This window comes from Protopterus annectens, chromosome 2.part0, assembly GCF_019279795.1.
Source record: "Protopterus annectens isolate FY-2018-M chromosome 2.part0, PAN1.0, whole genome shotgun sequence".
NCBI classification, from domain to species: domain Eukaryota; kingdom Metazoa; phylum Chordata; order Ceratodontiformes; family Protopteridae; genus Protopterus; species Protopterus annectens.
Window position 1 is genome coordinate 738,811,281 of NC_056728.1, and position 18,421 is coordinate 738,829,701.

At 37.8% G+C, this 18,421-nt stretch overlaps 1 protein-coding gene across 1 annotated transcript in view; it reads right to left on the minus strand.

Annotated features, from left to right (window-relative positions):
• LOC122793733 (melanopsin-B-like) overlaps positions 1-14,760 on the minus strand; it is a 400,101-nt gene extending 385,341 nt beyond the window's left edge. The window contains exons 1-2 of the mRNA XM_044061936.1: positions 14,662-14,760; positions 14,250-14,392 (exon numbers count right to left, since the gene is read on the minus strand). Coding sequence (XP_043917871.1) covers positions 14,250-14,383 — 134 coding nt within the window. The 5' untranslated portion in view covers positions 14,384-14,392; positions 14,662-14,760. The remainder of the gene's footprint in view (positions 1-14,249; positions 14,393-14,661) is intronic.
• Between the last annotated feature and the right edge of the window lie 3,661 nt (positions 14,761-18,421).

Consider the following 18,421-nt stretch of genomic DNA (forward strand, 5'->3'; position numbering starts at 1 on the left):
TTCTCTTTTTATTTTACACTCACTAAACAGCAAATGCACTGCTTAGCAGGTGCAAAATAATGGCTCACTCACTCTCACTGACATGCATGCATATACTCACACACAGACATAAACACACATATACTATTTTGTCTTCTTTTTTTATATTTTACACTCGCTAAACAGCAAAAATGCTGCTTAGTGAGTGTAAAATAATGGTGGCTATTCCGTTTCCTCAGTCCGAGCTCCACGGTGGCTTGATAAGTTGCAGCGAAGCGGCGGACTCCTTCTTTTTAGCGGGCATTACGTGTGCATTAATACCCTGCTGGAGAATGCTCGTTCTCTAATCGGGTTATTGATGTACAGTTTGCCCATTGTCTAAACATGTTTAACACTCTCTACTTTTTTTTACTGGAAAGTAGCTGCTTATTCTAGTAATTCTATATTGACTGTAGTAAACCACATTTCTGCTGTGAATCATTTACTGTCTCTTAAACAATCTAATTTGCCCAGCAGTTATAATTTCATATGTGGCAGTTGATAATCCAATTTGCCCAGCAGCTAGCATTTCTCCTGCTGTTTTGTGAAGTGCATCTAAAGAATATTTGTCTGAGATGTCTTGGTAAGTTTAGATGCATGACAGAGTTGGATAAAGTGCATAAATAGTAAAATCGGCTATGAAAGCCCAGTTCAATACTATTTGTCACTTGATGGCAAGAGCAGTTTGCTGTTAGGTACAAACGGTTTCATTTTATTACTACTGGCAGTGGATTAAAACCAGAGAACAGCTCACCTGCTATTGCTGGCAATGCTGGATTTAGTTTTTTCATTGGTACTGGTAGTATTCTGAGTGTCTTTCTGTTTGCTAGGAACTGTTGTGAAAAGGATTCTAAATAATGCAGTGAGTGCAGGTGTTTATAGCATGCATTTCTAAGTGTGCCAAGGAATTGTAAGAGCAGAAGGGAGGTCTATAAAAGTTATCCATTTAATGGCAGTTGTGAATGACTTGAAATGAAGCTGTTTACTGCATATTTATAGTCACCATTCATAATGAATCAAAATAACGAGATTTGCTCAGCAACTAATGCCATCATACCTCTCAACCTCTTAAAGCAAGAAATCTGAACAAAGTCTAAAATAAGTGGGGACAAAGGCCTAAAAATAGGGACACTTTGTAAATATTGTTCTTAAAAAATTAGAAAGTTGCTGGAACAGGTTTTGTGTTAGCATACATTTTTAAAGGATCTAAAGTCTGATGCTCAAATGTGTGTCATTATTTAGTGACTTCAGTACTCAGTGATTTGCAAGAAAACTACAAATTTTATCAGGAACAGATCCAAAATATGAAGTGAAAAATCTGGACAGTTGAGACATATGGTTGCCAGTGAACTATTCAGAGAACAAGATTATGGGAAAAGTGTGGTGTGGTTAGCAGTTTAAGGGAGTGGGCGGACACCAATCTGCTGATGTAATTGTGGCTTGCTGGGGGGGTGGGGGCAGCAGTCTGGGAACTGTGAGTAGAAATTTGAAAATCCTGGCTACATCCCTGGTTGACAGTATGTTTATTATTTAGCTACAAATAAATCGGACAACTTGCAGTCTGAGTTTAATGTTACTATTTTAACTATGAATCAGAGAAGCTAGCATTGTTGCTACTTCATCCTCAGGACTGCAGAGACGATGAATATTTACTGGTGTCAATGAAATGACTAACTGATATGACATGCAGTCTTACCTGAGCAAGTATCACACAACAATGACAAACATTACACATGCACATTCTCCTGCAAGTGCCACAGTACACATTCCTGAATGTTACTACTTGCAATGCAATCTGAAAAAGTAACAGATAATGAACAGTCTTGCTACATCCCTGTTACTGCTACAAAACAGTCCTTCTGAATAACTTTGTATGACCACAATACTTACACGAGTCATTACTCTCCTTCCTATGCATTTATCATTAACCATACAGGTCACAGTTGACAGTGCAGCATCAGAACGGAGATAAGACAAACACAAAATACATACAAGAATTAATTAATTGTGCAGAAAAAAAGCATTTCTTTAAATAATGAAACTGTGTGATGGACACTGACAGTAGGCCAGGTATCACACACCACAACCCACAGCTAACACTGCATGTATGAACTTTAATCTATGTGATATTACAGTAATGGTACCAATACCTGAATGTCATAGCCCATAGTGCTGGACTAGATGCTACCACTTTACCATGCACTGTCGCACAGCAGTGCATCATACGTGAGCCTGATGCATGCTGTCCTTTGATACTGCTGTTGCCAGACCACCATCACTGTCATCAGTGACTGAAACAGTAGTGGGAGCTGTACTGCCATCATTGGGGAATTGAGTAACAGACTGATGCATAATCTTGTTGTTCAGAATGCGGCAAGTCATAAACATCCTGCATGCAGTAAAAGAGTCATGCTGAAAGACATCCCCAAACTCATTCAGGCAAAGGAAAAGGGCTTTAAGCTGGCCAAACACTCACTCAGTGTCAGTCTGTATCTGGGTTATGGCAGTGTTGAAGTGTTCCTCAGCAGCTCCCCTAGGGTTACAGACTTTTTACATCAGTCAGGGTTTGAGTTGGCGAGCCTGCATCACCTGCAAAAGAGAAAAGGGGGCATAACAACAGAAGAGGAGGTTCACTAAGCAAAACATTTTCCAAAGTATATTTAAAGAAATTAATTTGACTGGGAAAGTTGGCACTTGCCAACAAGGTGACCACTGGCCATCCTACCATGCAGGAAGAGGTGGTAGAGTGAACTTGTGTGCCAGATGTGAGAATCAGGGTCACTGCCAGGATGCTGTGCACATACATTGGTGATGCACCTTCTTGCTTCACACAATACCTGGCAGTTTATGGAATGGTAGCCATACCTGTTTCTGTACCATTCTCTCAGTGAAACATACGGGGCCCTAATGGCAACATGGGTACAATCTACCACCCTAAGCACCTCTGTAAAATTTGCCATGCTGTAGAAGGCACTCTCGGTTCTGGCTCAGTCCTGAGGTAACACTGGTAGATAAATATACTGATCCACATGTGGCAGAGTATGTTGAGGAACTGCTGAAGTGTCATCGAGGCAGAAGGCTGAGAAATACCCAGCATGATCTAAGTTTGTCTCTGGAAGGTCTCCATGGCAAGTATCATGAGGACTATGCACACTCTGGTGTCCACAGGTATAGGACGTCTCTGTATCAACCCCTCCCAGTCCTCATCTGTGGGCCATACACACTCACAACAGCCCTTACAGTATCCCTATGCATTCTCAACGTTTTAAGAATTTCATGGCCAGTGAACTTAAAATGAGTCAGTCTGTGCCTACACTTATGCCATCTCAGCCAGTGAGTGCCACTGGGTGCCTCCAGTTTTGGCACAATCAAGACAAGCAGCTCACAATGCGAAATAGCCTGGCTGGCAACTACAGCATGAATTTTTCTCTGACTGCAAAGGAGAGAGAAAAGGGGAACTTCAACTTTTCTAAGGTATGCATGCGTGGCACAGCCACATATCAAAAAGCAACTAAGACTCACAAATAAGTGGGAAAAGACCTTGTTTACATATGTTTGATACATAAACATAAGGATTTTCTCATCTACATCTCATTACTGTCTTATTTGCATATGTGTTTCATAAGCTGACTAAACTATATGAATAGTGCTGAAGCTGCACTTAGCCGCAGCCTGCGCAGATTTCTGCTACATGTAAGCACAGTGACTACGAATACTACCAGAAGTAAGCACCACCTGGAGTAGCAGGTAGTATGTAGGTGCTATTTAACAGTTTTGTACTTTTTCTGTAGTAAGGCTGTACACACCAGTATGAGTTAAATGATTTACTGCCTTGACCATTCTGGAGGTTTTGCCTTTTAATCAAATTATGAATAATTTCTAAAAATATTAGTTTTAAAAATCAAAAATAGACATCGATAATTATTATTTCCTATTCCTTCTTTCACCTCTGTCTAGATTAGTGTTAGTGGGTTATAATGGTGACATTTCAAGCATCCTTTTATGTTTTATAATGTTCTGAAGTTGGCAATTTTTGTTATTATATGTAAGTAAATTTTGTTTCATTTTTCTGCTGGAAAAATATAATCAAATGTAAAGCAAACACATAAAATGTTGCTTTATTAGACAACAAATATTATTTAAAATAATCAGATAGAATGGTAACCCCCCCCAAAAAAAAACAAACAAACAAACAAAAAAAAAAAACAAACAAAAACATGTGCATTGATGCAGGTTCCTAAAAAGAGTTATTTATTTATTTATTTGATGTTTGCTTACCATGATAGTCCAACTGGGCAAGTGCCCATTTTCAGTGGAGGTCTGGGGGAGGGCCTCAAAGGTTACAAAGGATACAAGAAGTACATAGCAGAAAACATATAGAGAAAATTAAGCCATTAAGTTGATAAAAATAGCAGAGTATAAATATATATATATATATGTATATATATATATATATATATATATATATATATATATATATATATATGTTAAGCAATTATTACAAATTAAAAAAAAGTTTATACAATTATTACAAATTTAAAAAAAAAATTAAGTTTATTCAACAAAACATTCACAGCAAATGCTCAGGTAATTGACAATAGAAGATGAAGGTTCATTTGTGCTCAGGTAGTTAAGAATAGAAAATAAAGGTTTGTTATTTACAAATGCAGTATTTACAAGGTTTCATTAAAGTGTATTGTTTAGTGTCTATATAGAGGGGTTAAGGCCTTGTAGAGTGGGAGACTGCTTCGTCAGGAGTTCAGCAGGAGCATAGCCAAGAATTAGAGACGTGGGATTTAAGGAATATTTTGAATTCTGCAGAGTTAGGGTTGGTTATGATATTCTGGGGGTCAAGTTCCAAGTTCTTGCTAACTGACTGGAGTGAAGAGAATCTCCATAGTAGCTGTTCACTTTTGTGACTTGTAATAGACATTTGTTAGAGGAATTCAGTTGTCTTTTGTTAATTTGTGGTTGAAGTAGGTTACAGAGTGCTGGACATTTTTCTCGTTGATATATTAAACCGTGAGACATTTTTAGCTGAGTAAATGTTAGGAGGCTGAGTAATTCAAGGCAGTTTAGTTGGCATAGTGCAATACAATGATGGGATTTATATGCGGAATTAGTGGCAAATTTGGCAGTTTTATTATAGCAGGCTTCTAGCCTTGCTAGATCATTTTTTTCAGGTTGGTGAAACTGACAGTACATAGAGAAGGGTAGAGAGTAGGTGAGTTCTGGCAATTCATTGTGGCATCAGTGAGGTAGAGGTATGGTTTAATTCTATAAAGAAAGCCAAGTTTAAGGTGAACTTTTTTTACGGTTAGAGATAGGTGCTTGTCAAATTTCACGTTATCTGTTGTGATGCTGAGTAATTTAATGTGTGTTACAGGCTCTATCTTGATGTTATCAGAATAATATATTTGAAAGGAGGGATTGTAGATCTTGGGTTTTGTTATTAGAGAAAATCACTAGTTTAGTTTTTTAGGATTTAGGATTAAATGGGCGTCAGAGCCAAGACTCTACTGTTGCAAAAGACAGCTGGGTTACTTCTTGTAGTTTGGAGAGTGAGGGAGCTGTGCAGATGAGTGCAGAATCATCTGCATATTGTATGATTGTGGAGAGGGTGGTAGCAGTGTACAGTTTATTGGCAAATATGTTGCATAGGACTGGACCCTGGACAGAAGCTTGAGGTACTCCTGATGAAACAGGTAATAATCAAAACAATTCACTTTGCCTTTTTACAGCTTGTTTTTGGTCTAAGTAATTGTGGAACCTGGGGAGGGCAGACTTGCTTAATTTGGACAGAGAAGTTCATTTAGTAGTTTTTGATGTGAAATGATGTCAAAACTACAAGTTGACCATCATTTCTATATTGGTTAATGATGTTTGTGAAACCTAAAAGAGTTGAAATGAGTTGGTGACAGTGAGGCCCATAGATAAGAAAGAGTCCTGGGCCCAAGGTTCATTTAATCTACCACTGACTGCATATAAGAAACAGCCAGGTAGACCTAGTGCACAGAATATGGCAAAACATGAGAAAGATATGGAAGACTGGATAGAAAGGGAAAGAGAGAGGAGGACAAAGAGAAATAAATAAAAGACAGGCAAAAGGACAGGCAATGGTGACTTGTACATTTAACCACATATACTCTAATCAGATATATATTGTACTGGATAGAGGCAATGAAAGAAAGAGCAGAATACACAGAAAGAGAGGGCGCTAGAGACTGGAAAGAAAATATCAGTGGGAGAGCAATGAATGCCACAGGCAACATGATTTGGGGAGAAGGCAAAGGATAAAACTTAGGAGGACAAATGATTGGAGGAGAACATTGAGTACACGTGGAAATGATGTGAGACAAAAGAAGAGGCTAATCTGCTGACATCAACAAACTCTTACTGAATGCCATTAAAACCTTGCATCATGCATTTTGGTACTCCCAAGAAACTTACTGCCTGCCCTGCCGTTTTGCTCAAAGGGCAATTCCATCCCTAATGTTACTCTGTCACCATGTCTCCCACCTACTATCTCCCATTTCATGTTTAACCATTGCCAAAAAATGTATTAATACCAAAACTAGATTAGGGACAGCCTCTGCTCAGTCCACATTCTGCCCAACATACACAAAAACCCTGAAAAGCACTGAAAACAGAATACACAGATTTGCTCTATTGACAGGCAGGGATACATATCACCGTGACCTGTAAAAACAAGTCAAATATCATCCACTCTCTCTCTCTCTCTCTCTCTCCATGCTACTTTGATTTCCATACTCTTCAGACTGGTTACTGCCCACCATGGAAAAGGCTACTGCTACTAGGGATATTAATTACCTGCTAAGAAGCACACAGGATAATGTTCTAACACTCACCTGCCCAAGGTTTAAGAATTCCGTAGGAGAAAGAACCTTCTCCAGATTGAGTCCTGACCTATGAAACAACCTTCCTGGTGAGGTGAAAAGCAGCCAGAGCATACAGTCCTTCAAAGCTACACTAAATGAACAACTGCACAATGAATTGAGCTGCAACTGTTTTCATGTAGCAGGGGTTAAAAAGTCTTACAGTAAACTCTCAGTTAACCGGCACACATGGGGATTGGTATATGCCGAATAACTGTAGTTTCTGGTTGCTTGAGAGTTACTATTAAAAATATACCTGACTAATACTGTACCCTATACTACTTGTTGAGTTAGACTGGTTCTTAGGATGGGGAGAGAGGGGATTTATTCCTATCTTCCTTTTTAAAACTCTAAAAATGTAAGGTTTGTTCCTGTGAGGGAGGTGGGGGGCAGAAAGTGCAGCACATGAACGTTGTATTGTATTTCTTCGATTTTTTTCTGGTTGCTTGAAAGTTCTGGTTGCTTAAGTTTCAGTTAACTGAGAGTTTACTGTACCTTACTGTGTATAGTCTTTACCAATGTTACATTCCTCATGTATTGTACTTTATGCTCACCTACCTAACCAGTGATGACTTTTTCCTTCTCAAGGGTCTACCCAAAGGTATTTTACAAAATCCTGTTCTAATTCAAACATTTCACTGTATGCATTGTACTACCCTTTTATATAATGTGTATATTTACTGTAATTTATACTGCCTTAATACCTGTTCTTATATTGCAATGGCCTAGTTTGCAACATGTAATGTAATCAGGTCCTGACTGAAAAGGGTTAACAGACACGCTTACTTACTTACTGGCTACCAAATTGCAATAAATAACTAAAATTTAGAGATGCTAGAATGATTTGGCACACTGAAAACAGTGGGTGTTTTAATTACGTAAGACTGAGGGAAAAATGGAAAAAGGTAGCAAGGGAGAGTGACCACAGGAAGTGGAGGGAGAGAATGGTGGTAAACACAAGAAGGGCACCACAGAAGAAATGGGAAGAAAAAAATAAAACAATGATACAGGAATTAAGGAAAATCTGGGAAACAGGGACAATAAATCAGTCCGGAGAACTAGAAAAGAATATTGCAGATAAACCACTCCAAGCAGAATGTAAACAGGATAGGGTCGGGACCTACTACTGAGGGTGTTATACAGATGGTATCCAATTCCTAAAAGGCTGACGAAAAAAGGAAGGAAATAAATACTGCAAGAGATACGGAGAAGCAGAGTCAGGAATGATGCAGGTATTCTGGGGATGCCAATGACTGAAACAGCTACAGCAAAAGACAATTGGAATATGGAAAGATACATCTCACAAGGAGGGAGGAAACTCATAGAATTCTGTATATGGTGGATACAGCTGGAGGGTGGAGGGTGGAAGGACAGGGTGCTAAAGGTGCAAAGGCTCATGGCATCTGAGATCAAAACTATTATCATAATGAACTGAAGAAAGGACAAAAGGTGTTAGAAGAAGACCTGCATATGAAATTCATAGACAGAGGCACAAGACAGACAAAAAGCTGGTCAAAATGAGGCAAGGAGGGAAGAATGGGTTGAGGAAAGAATGGTGTTAGGTGATGCAGTACTATCACATCCAAGCTAACAACATGGAGTAGGATAAACAAGGGAAAATAGTGTACAGATGGATTATTGAAGGCATGGGTGTGTATATATATATATCTATATATATATATATATATATATATATATATATGTATGTAAATCTAGATATACTAACATTAGTTGAAACTTCAGTAGATCGAAATGAAAAACATTGACCACAAAAAGTTAAAAGAAAAATATACCTAATATGCACACTCTGAGGCATAACCTTTGAACACTCCAAATAAAACTCCTGTTTTTTGCAGAGTGGAAGCCTTATTGGGGGCTGTGCATCTCCAGCCCCTGATAATTATATATACTAACTCTGAAACTACCCAATCTCTGAGGAAGGGGCATATTCCCCAAACTTGATCTTGCATAGTTGTTAACCATTTGATTTGCCAAGTAAAATGTGTCAACATAGCAGACCCCATCGAATGATTAGATCATTTACACTCAGTTCAAGCGACAATGTCATATCCGACACTGTTGAAATATGTGTGTGTGTGTGTGTGTGTGTGTTAACATGGTTTGAGATAGGTGATATTCATATACAATGTTCTGGACTTAAGTCATACCTATATATATATATATATATATATATATATATATATATATATATATATGGGTCTAGGACATTTCACCGAATGCACATTCCACTGAAAGTCAAATCACCGACACCACAAAACCTCAAGTTTAGAAACATGAAATGTCACATACCCGACAAACCAAAATCCCGACACTCAACAAACAAAACAAATCAGGTGGTGTGGGGGTCATAGCCCCCCTCATATTTTAAATATTTTGAACTATATACATGGATATTTGCAATTTCAATATATTACTCTTTTCCGAACATACTATAGACTTAAAATATGTGGGGGGGGGGTGCCCCCCACACCCCCTTACTATATATACTAACTCCAGGGTTGCACTACAGTGGGGAAAAAGCCATATATAACTTTCAGTGACGTGTTTCACTGAATTGAGTTTTCAGCGAATTGTGCTTTCAGTGATTTGTGTTTAGTCATTTGAGTTTCAGTGAAATGTGCATTCAGTGAAATGTCCTAGATATATATATATATATATATATATATGTATATATATATATATATATATATATATATATATATATATATATGTATAGGTTTACTATGGTAAGGTTGAACCGGACCCCATCGTATGATTAGATCATTTACCCACGTCCACGAAAGCGACAATGTCGAATCCCGACACTGTTGAAATATGACTCGACTTCGACCTAGGAATGGGCTTTAACATGGTTTGAGATAGGGGCGATATTCATACTTCGACAATGTCGAGTTCAACATTGTCACTGTTCAGCCTCTGGACTTAAGTCACTTCAACCTTATCACAGTAAACCTATATATATATATATATATATATATATATATATATATATATATATATATATGGGTCTACCTGACAACACCGACACACTACAACACTGACAACGAAATCACCGACACCACAAAACCGAAAGTTTAGAAACATGAAATGTCACATACCCGACAAACCAAAATCCCGACACTCAACAAACAAAACAAATCCCCTGTCCAAAAAGCACGCACACAACACAATCACACCAAAAACCTTACAAACCTACACTTATCCATACATACACAACTATCTATGCACTAACCTTAACCCAAACCCTAACCCTAAGGTCCGTCTCTATCGCACACTCACCTAACCCACACCCTAACCCTAACTCACATAACCCGCCCCTATCCCTAACTTCACACTCACCTGACCCGCGCCCTAACCCTAACTCACTTAACCCGCCCCAAACCCTACAGACCGTTGCTATCGCACACTTGCCTTACCCACACCCTGACCCTAATGTCCGTCCCTATCACACACTTACCTTTACATGTCAGCATCGGGATTTTCAACTGTCGTCGGTCTTCTCCATTGTTGATCTTCCAGTGTCGGTGTTCTCGTCGTCGACATTTTGAGATTATGGCGTTTTCAGGTAGACATATATATATATATATATATATATATATATATATATATATATATATATATATATATATATATATATAGCTGTAGTATATTTGACTGAAACACATATCATAATGTTTGAAAAAAATGCAGGTAATTTTGATGGAAAAGAAATTTGACTGAAAAGTCATTTCTTCAACAAGTGTTGGTCTTCTGATAGTATTTTATGGTGTTGTTTTTGATTATGGTACTTGTGAGGGTAGTACTTTGGAAGATTGTGTGTGAAATGGTAATGCCTATCTTTAAGTTGTACCCACAATGTTGTAAACATTGTGGTTGTGCACCAGCACTGATTCACACTATGTGGTGTTTTCTCTTTACTCCACTATTGTGTGACACTGGAGTTAAAATACATAATCAAACGGAGTGGGGTGTGAAAAGAGCTTTTCATGATTTATATGTTGCATTGAATGTTTTTGATGAAATGGCATTTCAGTCGTACTTTGAGTCTTTTTTTCAACATTATTAGTTTCAGTCAAACATAATAGAACCATATGTATATGTTTATATATGGATTCCCTTCAGAAGCTCAAAGTTTCAAAACTTCGAGCTTCACAGGGCAGAGACCAGATGATCAAAGTTTTGAAACTTTGAACATTCTGAATGGAGATCACTGCACAGCATGGAACGGTATATTTAGTGGATTCCTCATTGTAGTGTGATCTCGGAGTTGGTATACGTATTTAGCAGGGGCTGTGGGGAGTGCAGGGGGGGCTATAGAAACGTAAAAAAAGTTTTTGTTTTATTTTTATTTAGTTTTCAAAGTTTCAAAACTTAGATCTTCTTCTCTCTCTCTCTCTATATATATATATATATATATATATATGTATGTGTGTATATATATATATATATATATATATATATATATATATATATATATAGGTTCATAGGTTGGTACTAGGCTATCGGCCCTAGGGCCTATACAAGCCTAGCCATAACAATTCCCTGGCTATTTCTTCCCACATTATTTACTTCCATGGACCCCTGTCTAGCAGGGCAACTGACGTGATCCCCGGGGTGAATTTCCTTTCTCCCATCCAGTCATCAAGTTTCTTTTTGAAGAGGGCCAAAGAGGCGCTCTGCTTGACATGTATGAGCAGTCTATTCCAGAGTCTGGGGAGTCCCTGGGTCAGGGACCTATCCCTCCAGCATGTTTTTTTTTGTTGTGATGACAAGATTTAGATCCCTGGAGCATGTGGCTCTGAGGGATTGGGATTTCTTTAAGTGTATCATGTCCAACAGCTCTGGGTATAGCATGTCCAACAGCTCTGGGTGTGTGTATATATATATATATATATATATATATATATATATATATATATATATATATATATATATATGTGTGTGTGTGTGTGTGTGTGTGTGTGAGGCATGACCACTGCTTTAACAGAAGCACACTTTTTTCAATGGCATTTATACCAAGATTCATACAACTGTTAGGAAAGTCCACTCAGTCCTTTTGCATATTCTGCATGGAGTCAGAAATATATACTACACATAACTGCACATAAACACACACACATACAAAAACATTGCAACCAATTGAAAATTGTCAGTAGATTGACCACTCTTGTTTCTTCACTGCTGTGTGACCCTGGGTTTGCTTATTTTAGTAAGTGTTATGAGGGGAGCAGCCCTCCCTGCACATGAAACATTTACGGGACAGCCCCTCCAAAGAAATTACCAGCTGATGCAAGAGAGGTTAGAAAAAATGATCCTTAAACATTTGTTTTTGATAAATCTGTTGTTAAGTACAGATGATGACTATTGTACTATTATCAGATAAAAGGTATATGTTCAAAACCTTCTCAGCTCCTATGTTTTGTGTCACTCTTTACTTACACTACTGGTATCCAGGAAGTATACTGGAACATAGAAAAGTCCAAACACAAGAAACAGAAAATGTTTTCTGCATTTATAACCTAGGCCTCATATGCGTTATCTTGCAGTATAAAGCAGAAAAGTGGAAACAGCGACTGATCTAATGGCAGAAACTGAGCAGTGGAAAATGATATCATTAGAAAGAGGCAGGTTTAATTATCTATATGTCTTCTCTAACTGTTCACAGATATAAGTTGTAACATTATCCGGCACTGATGGCAGTTAGTGTGATCAGTAACACTGTAGTACCTGTGAGGGTATTTACTAGACAACATGAATATATGGACATAAGTAAAAGTACTATCTACCTTTGTAAGATACCTGATATAGCTGGCTCTAGAAGTTTTACACTGACTGACTCCATACAAATGTTAAGTTACATAAACAGTCCAGAAGTTCTCTTAGACAGACATGGGAAATATTTTATAGCTGCAATAAACAAGGAAAGCAAGTAGCATTATTATTATAATTATATATTATTATTATAATTATAATAACATTATTAGTACAATAGTTGATTGAGTCGTTATATATTGTTATAATTATATATTATTATTATTATAATTCTAATAACGTCATTATTAGTACAATAGTTGATTGAGTTGATTGCAGACAAAAAGTATTACGGACCCTGAGTAACGAGTTGTACCCCATCCAAGATTCCAGTCAACTAGATGGGTTAGATGTCCTCCCTCCATTTCACATGTGTAGAGCAGGATTCTACTAACTGGATGACCAGCATAATGATTAAGGTCTTAACCTTTTAGACACAAGGTACAGGGTTTGATTCTGAGTTATTGGTTAGGCTTAAGATAGTCCTGCACCTTATGAAGGTGAAAGGTTGCTATGATGGTTAATGTGTTTGTCTTACATGAGGTGCAGGGTTTGATACTTACATGGGGTAACTGGCTAAGTTTAAAGGGCCCACAAGGGCAACTAGCCTAGTACTTAGCTATGAACCTATGGACTATTAATATTGGAAAGATTTGTATATTAACTAGTCATAAATACATAGCAGAACAAGCTCAAACTGCACACAATTAGTACAACCTCCTATAAAACGTAGGCTTGTTTATTTGCTCACAGAAATCATGGGTAATACAGCAGATAAACAAAACTGTCAGTAAGTACTGTTGATTTTAACAGAACTGTATTGGAATAAGAAGCAATGGGAAGCAGATTGTCAATAACAGTTAATGAGCACATGGTCATGCCAGAATCTATCTTGTTAACAGAACTCTAAAGAAGACTTCTTTGGTGTAAAAGGGCACAAACTGTTTGAATGAACTGTACTCACTCTTGTAACTCTCTTTTGTCTTATTTAAGCTGCAGTAGGAAAGGCGACCAGGATGCTAATGTGGGTATCATAAGTATCCTGGTCACCTTTTCTGTTGTTGCTAAGTTACACAGGGACAGGCAGAAACGTCAGTTTAGTTTATTCAGTGTGCCCTTTTATACCACAGGGAGTTCTCTTATGCTTTGTAGTCCATCATAGTTAAACCTTAAGCTAACTGTCTAATAATAATTTATTCAAACTAATTAATGGATGCTTTTCTCACACACACTTTCAGGTCTGTGCCTGGTCCATCCATCCACAACCTCTTTTTGCCATTTTTACGCACAGGGTCAGGGTATCACTTCAGCAGTGACTATCACCTGATGCTCTGACCAAACTGCTAAGTGACACAGTTCCTCCATTTTGTTCTTGTTCATGAAGTGCTACTTCAAATCTAACTTTCAGTAAAATAAACTGACAACTGAGCAGTACTGATTTCCCCTTCCATGTGCCTGTGGCTTTTCTAAGCTATACTTGTGATAAACAAAAAATCACTGTACCTGTAAAATGTATACATGACTAAAAGATTTCCAAACGTGCCAATAATCCCAATGACAAGGATGCAGCCTCCAACAATATAATGAGCATAGTCCGGTACATTCACCTTCAGTGCAGGACTAGGGCGAACTTCCATATTCAGCACCTGAAGAGAGCAATAAAATAAAATTCTTTAATAAAAATAGTTGTGTTACCAATTTTAATGACTGCTGATTTAAAAAGTTTATGTACAGCAGTTTACAGCTCAACCGATCTTTAATTCACATGAAATAAGTACAAAAAGCAAGCTGGTGCTATTGCTTCGTAAGTATTATGGATATACATTGTGCATGTTATACTTGTCAATTGTCTAAATAACATGCATGCATTCATGGAATGTCTGCTCTAAATATTCAGTATTGAGAGAAATCCTACCTTATGGCAGTAGTGTTACATTACAGTAACAGGTTGTTTATTATTCTTTACTGACAGGATACATGAGCAACAGCTGTTTTCAATGAAGGCCCAAGCAGAGAACCTGCAAAGGTACAAACACAAGGAAAAAAAAAACACACTTAGAAGAGGAAGCATTAAACAAGTAAAAGAGCTAACTAAGCAATTAAAGAAAAGGTATATTATAGTATCCACTAGGTGTGGCTGTAAGAGCAATAATAGCTATTTTGTCATATTCAGAATGCAACAACAAAAAAACTAAAATCATTGTAAAGCTGTCCAAAGTGAATTTGCTCACTAAAACAGAACAAACCCAAATCACCTTGATAAATTGGAAGCATTAAGCTTAGTAATTATATAATATACACACCTAAGTCATAGACAAAACAGCATACTGGTTTTGTGGTAAGATTTCTGCCACACAGCTTTAGGGTATTGAGTGTCATATAGTGGGTTTTCCAATAATACCTGGATAAACGTTTACAGTAATAAAAACTCACAGGACCCGTCTGGATGTCTCCATACCATTTACTGTTGTGACAACAGCTCATGAATATGAAAGCATCATATGACATCCATGCAGGGTAGCCTTATAGGTATTGACTACTAAAAGTGTAAATCTCCTAATTGCAATACATTGTACTAGGCTTATTCCAGACATCTGGTTATTGCACATATGGAGTTTTGCATGTTATCCAATATCTGCATTGGTTTTCTCTAGGCAATTGGGTTGTCTTGCAAGTGAGTTTGTTATACATATGTATGTATATATATATATATATATATATATATATATATATATATATATATATATATGGATCTACTTCAGTAGATTGAACATTTACAAGTTCGAACCACATATGGCCGAAACCATATGTTTGAAATTGTAAAAGTTCGATTGGACTGAATGGAGATCTCTGTACAGTCCGGAAAGGGAAGATTTCCCATTTCCGCAATGTAGTGCGATCTTGGAGTTGGTATATTTAAGTAAGGGGGGTGTGGGGGGTGCAGGGGGGCATAGCCCCACTGCTATAGAAGTTTAGTTTTGTGTTTTGTTATTTTACTTGTTTTTACTTCAGTGTTCGAACTTTTACGAATTCGAACATATGGTCTCGGCCATATGTGGTTCGAACTTGTAAACGTTCGATCTACTGAAGTAGATCCATATATACACATGTGGATATCTATGTTTTATTTACTCTTACCTTTGTATTTCAGAACATGGCTGAAAAGAATCCATCCAATTAAGACTTACTTACTTGTTTAATAAAAAAATAAAATACTTAGATTAAACTGAGAGCTTATTTGCTGAAGGAAAGGAACACGTTTTAGGTACACATTACCATTAACTGTTTACCAATGAATGTAGGGGAGCAAGAAGGAAGAGTTGTAAAGCAGAAAATTAATGTAGGAATCAATCTTAGAACATCACTATCAAAGTTGGTAATATAAAAGACTATCAAAACCTTTCACTACACAGATAGAAGTAATACCCATTTGGCTTAAAAAAATAACGATAAATAGTTTTATATAATGTCAGTATCTATGTAACTCCAATGTGCCACAGCCAGTGAGACCTTAAATGCTCAGGAACGTTGGCAGTACAAGTCACACTACCTGGTTCTGAAGGAAAGATTCCAACAAGGCTGCCTTCTCTGTGGAACTTCAGTGCCTTTCCTGTATTTTCATGGGTTTTGCCAGAGCTTCCTTTTTCTTCCCAGATTCCCAGAGACATGTTGCAGGTGAACTGATGATGGCCTATCTCCTAGATGTGTTTATGTTGTGTATGCGAGCATGTTGTGCGATGGACTGGCATACTATGAATAACTTCTTCCTGCTTTCTGCCCATTGCTTGCCTGGATAGGCTCTACTATTGACAACGACTTAGATGAAAGAGGTACTGAAATGACCTACTGGCTGGCAGGCTAACTGGATATATGAATGGGATGAATGAAAGTAGTAAACCATCAGTGAAGGCTAATATGCCAAAGCTGGTCTGTTTGTGGCTGTGACCTGTTGTTGGCTTTACATGATTATTTTGGGCGGCTTCATAATGAGCAAATAATTTTTATCTCATATTTGGAGTGCTGGCTGTGTTTTTGGTTTACTGTCTTGGCTATGATTTTTGGCCTTTGCACCTGCCATACTTGTGGAAGTACTGTTGGAAGGTAATGAATGAAAGCAGACTTCCTAGCTTCATCCATTATAGCTGTTTTGCAGCTAACAATTTCATCTGTGAATGTATGATTTGATTTGAGAACCCTCAGGAAATAAATATTTGCTTGTGGCTGTTTTGGTAAAGAAATGTGGTATCTGAAAGCAAATGAAATTCAGTGACAATCTTCCATGTGCAGAAGTTTATGAGACTCTGTTGACTGACACTTCTCTTGTCGACCATGTAACTGTACTTATTACAAGTTTTCTTTACAGGTCTGCAGTGACAGAGTTTTTAATTTCTAACCATGGTAAACTTGGTAGTCTTGTGATACATTGAGAATAGCGATTAGAAGGGCACCAGAAAGCAGTTTAGATAGTAAGACTGATTTGATTAATTTGAGTCCACAATAAGATGGGGGGTTTTTGGATAGTATTCTTAAGTACTTGCTGACTATTTAGTCTCTTTTTTATATAATGAATGTCATCTCTGAGGATTTTGTTCTACCACAGAAAAATTGAGTAGATATAGAAACAGAACAGAACAGAATGTCAGAGCTTTTTTGTAAACACAATCACTTCCTCTCCTCTTACCTGGCTCCTGTTCTTCTTCTTTACAGCACATAACTTGATGGCTATCTATATGTTGTTGTTGTTGTGTCTTTCGGCTTTTCCCGGTTAGGGGTCGCCACAGCGGAACTCCGATCTGCTAATGATTGACAGTAGATTTTTACATGCCGAGTTGCCAGCTCTGACGCACAACCTTCAATGAAGGTACGCCCATTCATGCATGTCTCCACACAGAAGACGCTCTAGCTGAGAATCGAGCAGGACAACGTCTTACTGTGAGGCAACAATGCTATGCACCACCACCACCAACAAATCATTTTTATCATGTTTTCAGGGACTATTGTTTTTTTTTTTTTTTTTTGCTGGGTTCCAGCTGTAAACAGGGACAGCAAATACATATGCTGCCATGGCACACTCCTGCCATTAAACCTCTGCATCAGCTTCAGAAACACACAACAAATGGCCAGACACACCACTGGTGACAACGATTCTGTGAAGAAACAAAAAAATCAGAGGGCAGCAGCTGTTAGTATTTCTGTAAATGTAACTGCTGCTTGTGTGAGATAAATCTCCTGCCTTCCTGCATTCTCTACTTCTACTAACTGAATTCCAGTTGGAGTACTGGTATCGGCTGGGTTTTGTTAGAATTACTTATTCTGTGCAAGTATTTTTTTTCTATTTGTTAAATACAAAAGATGCATAATGCAATCTCTAACCTGTTTAGAGCACTCCTCACAGACAGATTAAATACAAGCACATATTTATGATATTATAAAAAAGGATACAAGGAATGTACTGCACAGACGCACACACACACACACACACACACACACACACACACACACACACACACACACACACACACACACACACACACACACTCACACACACTGGAGTGCAAGCTGGCTCCAGACAATTGACAAGTGGCGTACCTCAGGGTTCAGTCCTGGGACTGCTCTTGTTTGGCATCTACTTCTCTGAAGTACAGGCAAACACTAAGGGACTCTGGCTAACAAAG